This window comes from Gregarina niphandrodes (genome assembly GCF_000223845.1).
Source record: "Gregarina niphandrodes unplaced genomic scaffold scaffold00040, whole genome shotgun sequence".
Classification (NCBI taxonomy): domain Eukaryota; phylum Apicomplexa; class Conoidasida; order Eugregarinorida; family Gregarinidae; genus Gregarina; species Gregarina niphandrodes.
Genome location: NW_011646043.1, coordinates 117,418 through 122,948, shown reverse-complemented (window position 1 = coordinate 122,948; position 5,531 = coordinate 117,418). Strand labels below are relative to the sequence as shown.

At 52.3% G+C, this 5,531-nt stretch overlaps 2 protein-coding genes across 2 annotated transcripts; both read left to right on the top strand.

The window, feature by feature from the left end:
• Positions 1-1,078: 1,078 nt before the first annotated feature.
• On the top strand, positions 1,079-2,629 carry GNI_147180 (hypothetical protein; the record flags this gene model as incomplete). Its single annotated transcript, XM_011135874.1, has 1 exon — positions 1,079-2,629. The coding sequence occupies one exon, from the start codon at positions 1,079-1,081 to the stop codon at positions 2,627-2,629; it is 1,551 nt and encodes a 516-aa protein (XP_011134176.1).
• A 245-nt stretch (positions 2,630-2,874) lies between these two features.
• On the top strand, positions 2,875-4,218 carry GNI_147170 (hypothetical protein; the record flags this gene model as incomplete). The annotated part of the gene is made up of 1 exon (XM_011135873.1): positions 2,875-4,218. The coding sequence occupies one exon, from the start codon at positions 2,875-2,877 to the stop codon at positions 4,216-4,218; it is 1,344 nt and encodes a 447-aa protein (XP_011134175.1).
• Positions 4,219-5,531: the final 1,313 nt, after the last annotated feature.

Here is a 5,531-nt window from a genome sequence, read left to right as displayed (position 1 = left end):
GCTTTCAGGACCGGTCGATGCATTACGACGGTACTACGGAAGTGATACCGCCTCACACCAGCTCCGCTTCGTCCATTACGACACTTTACGACACTACATCCAAATCGTCGATGCATTACGACATGGCCTTCACCTCATCAAGGAATTACGACGCTGTATCGTCCAGGCTTGATACCATTACTTTCGAGTCAACAGGACTCCAGAAGCATGATACCAAACCGGCAGGACTTTCTCAACTGGATCTGTCATCATTGCTGACGTTCCAAGACGACAAGATTTGCCAGCGGGCGTATGCGGCCACACAGGAATCGATGCGGCTAATGAATACGACAAGCTGGATGGAACCGTGCGACGGTAATGGGGGCCAATTAGTCTGTGCCTGGGAGGATCAGAAGCACTTGGTCCCCTTTTGTTACTCCTTCGGTCTTCCGACCAAATTCGATTTTACTGCCGTCCGGGAGGCAGTGATTCTCTACCGGGCACCGGACGTGTGTGGGATCCACTGCAACACAGTGGACAGTGCTAGAAGGCTTCTGAACCAGAGACTCGCAACAGAGCTTGACACTCGGAACAAAAATTATGAATCGAAAGAGGATATAAATGATCCATACGAATTACAGAACATTGGAAAGCAGGTAAAAGAGAAGCTCATATTTAACAAAAAATGTTCTCCAACATGCTACAGAAATCGATGCAGAGAGCTTGCGAAAACAAATTGTAATTGCCCTATGGCATTACTCCAATGCTCAAATGGCGGCGCCAAAATCACTTCTTTGCTGTTCTTTCGCACCAATACCACGGAACTGTCAGAACGGGCCTCTGCAATCTGGCAGCCACTCTACAAAGACTTGCGGTGTGACGTTCGCTGCTATGACCCCGCCCCCTCAGATGACGGGACAGAACGGAACCCACCTAACGCCGCCTAACGAGGCACAGAAAGGGGGCCAACAATAGCGGGCGGCTGCAGGGTTTTTAGCTGCTCTCAATGGCCATAATTCTTGACTCTTGGTTTGACAGGATTTGTTTCGGCACGGCTTGCATCGATTTCACATTTCGCAGTTTTGGTGGCTTTAAAATTATGAAGGGTCTGGGGTGCGTGGGAAGGAAAGGTAGAGGGGCATTGTTGGCGTCGCTGTTGGTGGATGGTGTGCGACCGAGTACAGATGGTTGTGTTGCACGGATGATAACTATTGGTTCTGTTGATGAAGCTAAGCGAGCAGCTGGTGCGGTGGTGGAGGTAGCGGTAATAGCTCCGCCTGAGAAGTTTGCAGCAGCGAGTGACGACCCCACTAAGTTCGATTGGATGATGGACGCGCATCGGTTGCACGTTTATCGAGAGACACGGGCAACGAAGCCGTCACGATGTGTCGAGCGTTTGATGGGTCATTCTCTGGAACAGTACCTAGAATGGGAAAAGGCGACGGTGGCAGACGAGATTTGCGAAGAGGCTTTCGGTGTTAATCTTCCCCAGTTGCTGAGTGATTTGTTTGATCGAGATAACGATCAACAACTGAGTGCCGTACCGTGGAGTCCACCTCAGACATATGGCATCCGTCAACTCTCAGCCGACGAACGCGTCCATCTCTATGCGCGAATGCCGGCCGACTGGCAATCTGTACTTGATAATTCTTCCGATTCTGATCTTGAAGACGATATGGAGGACGATGACCTCGAGGTGGGTGGTAAGGTGGGCCTTTGCCATTTGAGCTTTCGCAAACCGTATCTTCCACAACTAAACCTTCCTCGGCTTAGCCTGTTCAGTTCGGCCGACATTCGCCAACTTAAATTACGTGATTTAGGCGCCTGTTGTACTTCTCGAGGTGTTCTACTCTGTCTTGCAGCGGCCGCCGTCACAGGTACCGTGGTCGGCGGTTCTGTCATCGCGTTCTCCGGCTCCACCGGTGAGGGCGTCTCCGTCGACGATGCGGAGTCTGCAAGAACGCGCGATCTGCTCAAGGAAGTCCGTGTCAGAGAAGACATTTGTGCATTGTTCTGGAACGATCTCGCACTACGGACTGCCACACCGGCCATGTATGACTCTTGGCGAGGTGCGCCTTGGTGCAATGGTTATTCGGGTAGACTCGTTTGTGGCTCTACAGCAACTCTGTCGGAGTTGACCGCAAAGGCCATCGCAAATGCGAAAACGGTTGACGCAGAGCTGACTCGCGGCTTGTCGTGCTACAACTTCCGGTCGCCATTCAAACACGATTTGCCAACCGTGTGGGAAGCGGTAGTGCGACATGACGCGCCGGAACTGTGTGCTGTAGTGTGCGATACGCTTTCTACCACCCTCCAACGGAGGGGGCGGTACTTGGCGAAAAAATTCGACATAAAAGGCGCCGGCAAAAAAGCCAACAGGATTGACGAAGAAGTGCTGGGGCAGTTCACGCACAACAAGAACTGCTCACGCGCCTACGTGGTCTCTCAACTTAGCCCGGCTGATCCGCAGTGCAACTGCACCGTCGGCATTCTTAATTGCTTCGCCCGCTACCGGGGTGGTGTTGAAATCCGCTGGGGGGACCTCATTGACTTCGAAACAAACGAAGAACAACTCTCCAAACACGTCTCTGGCTACCACCGCGAAGGCTACAAGATTAACCGTTGCGACTTTGAATGCTTCGAAAAGTAAATTAGCTGTGAGATCATTTGGTTGAGCTTGCTTGGCCTGACGGCTTCATCCTTGGGTTAAGGGTGGTTGGGGGGCGACAACACCGGCCAGGTCGCTTTTTTCCGGTCGGGGAAGATGCAGGTTTTCATCATTCGTAAATTATGAAAGGTCAAGTGTGTGCACTAGGAAGTTGTAGAGGGGGGGCACTGTTAGCATCATTATTGGTGGATGGCGTGCGGCCGAGTACAGACGGTTGTGTTGCACGGATGATAACAATTGGTTCTGATGATGCAGCTGAGCGAGCAGCTGGTGCGGTGGTGGAGGTAGCGGTAATAGCTCCGCCTGAGAAGTTTGCAGCAGCGAGTGACGACCCCACTAGGTTCGATTGGATGATGGACGCGAATCGGCTGCACGTCTATCGAGAGTCGTGGGCGACGGAGGCCTCAGGACGTGTCGAGCGTTTGATGAGGCACAGTTTGGAACAATATCTAGAACGAGAAGCGGCGTCTGTGGCAGACGAGATTTGCCAAGAGGCGTTCGGCATTACACTCCCGGAATTGATGAACGATCTGGGTGATGCGGACGAAGAGCAGCTCAGCACCGAGCCTTTGAACCGACCTCAAACATTCGGCGTCCGGCGCCTTGCAGAAAATGAACGGATTCAGCTCTTTGCACAAATGTCCCAAGACTGGCAATCCGTACTCAGTAACTCCTCCAAATTTGATTTCGAAATCAATGATGACATCGAATCCGGTGGCCGCCGAGTACGCAGATTGGTCGACTGTTGCAAGTCTCACCGTGTCGCAATCTCCGTCACTACCGCCTTGGTCACAGCGGCGGTGGTCGGTGGTTGTTCGTTTTACGGTCGGTACCTTTCTGATCACAAGAGGCCGTCTGGCCACGGTATCACGGCGGACACTCTTGCAGAACTCCGTGCCCCTGAAGACATTTGCGGGGCGACCTGGAACGATACAGCACTACGGTTCGCGAGACCAGTTTCGCAGGACTCGTGGCGTGAGGCGGGCTGGTGCAACGGTTACTCCGGCAAACTCGTTTGTGGTACGGAGAAGACATTGCAGACGTTAATGAAGATCGCTATGATACCTAACGCGGGCGAGGTGATTGTACCTCGTGGATTAAGATGCTACAACTTCCAAATGCCCTCCCCATACGACCTTCCGACTGTGTGGGAGGCAGTGGCCCAGTACGATACACCAGAACGGTGTGCCGTAGTCTGCGACACGATCTGGACTAGGCGCCAGCACATGGGTCGTTACATAGCGAAGAGGTTCGGTATCCCGCTCACGGGCATGGACCTTACAAAACTTGACGAAGAAGTATTGCGGAGATTCACACTTGATACGAACTGCTCACGTTCAGCTCCGGATATCAACCCCGATCCGCAGTGCAATTGTGCCATTGGTATCCTCGGCTGCTACGTCCGGGACCCGCGCGACAAAGAAATCCAATGGGGTGACCTACTGGACTTCAACACCAACCAATACACATTATCCAGACATGTCTCTAACTTTAACCATGATGGCTACAACGTCAGTAACTGTATCTTCGACTGCTACCAAAAGCAAGACACGTCTGGTAGCAGAACCTAGCAGTTCAACCTAATCGATAACAAGCAGTTCAACCTAATCGATAACGAGCAGTTCAACCTAATCGATAGCGAGCAGCTCAACCTGATCGATAGCGCGCAGTCCTTAGTCCTGACTAGACTAAATGTTGGTGTCGTCCGTTGGTATCGTCCGTTGGCATCTTGGGTACTAAATGTTGGTACCAATTTCACGTGGGGCCTGCCGTTAGGGATTTTTGGTTCGTTTTGTGGCGATTGAAAATTATGAGAGGTCCTGTTTGCGTTGTACAAAGCGGTAGAGAAGTTTTATTGGCGGCATTGTTGGTGGATGGTGTGCGGTCGAGTACGAAGAATTGTGTGGCACGAATGGTAACAGTTGGTTTGAATGATGAGGTGGCACTGGATGTAGCTGTGATTGCGCCTTTGGAGAAGTTTGAAGCAGCTAAGTCGAATCCTGGTAATTTTGATTGGTTGTTGGATTCGAATCGTCTTCATTTGTATCGAGAGACACGTGGGTCACGACGTGTAGAACGTCTTATGGGTAATGTGTGGATCGTCATCTGGAATTTGAAAACACATCGGTTGCAAATGTGGTTTGCGAAGAGGCGTTTGGTATCACGCTTGCTCAGTTGCAGAGTGACCTGGATGACCAGCAGAATGAAGAAGATGCACACGAGGACTCTTGGGCACGACCTAAGACTTTGAACATACGCCAACTGAAGTCCGATGAACGAGTGCACCTCTATACTCGAAGATCCAAGGAGTGGCGTAAAGTTATTAATAACTCGAATGACTTCGAGGTGGCGGATGATGGAGGCCGCGTTACCCACCGTATTCGAGTTCGAACTCGGGTCCACCAGCCGCACGGCTGCTGGTGTTGGTGCCCCGCTTGCTGCTGTCCCAGCTGCTGCTGTGCGCCATGCTGTTGTCTGCCTTGCCTCCCAAGCTGTGGGCCCTCCCTGTGCTGTTGCCTCCCAGACTCTGTGACTTGCGACACCAGCTGTTGCACACCCGCCTGCTGTCTCGGGGTCACTCTCGTAGCCGCCGTGGTTACGGGGGCCGCACTCGGAGGATGGTGGTATTACAACTCGCAAGGCTTCGGCAGTGCTTGGAGCGGCTTCAATTTGTGGGGTGACTACGACAACGACACCAACATTTCATCTCGTGCATTCCGCGAACTACGCGTTCCTCAAGACATTTGCTCAATGCTACCCAACAGTACCGCCCTCCCGAGCGCCACGCGAGCCTTGGCTGACTCCTGGAACCAAGTAGAGTGGTGCAATGGCAATTCTGGCAGGATCGTTTGTGGCTCGACTCACGGTGAATCGAATCCAGAAG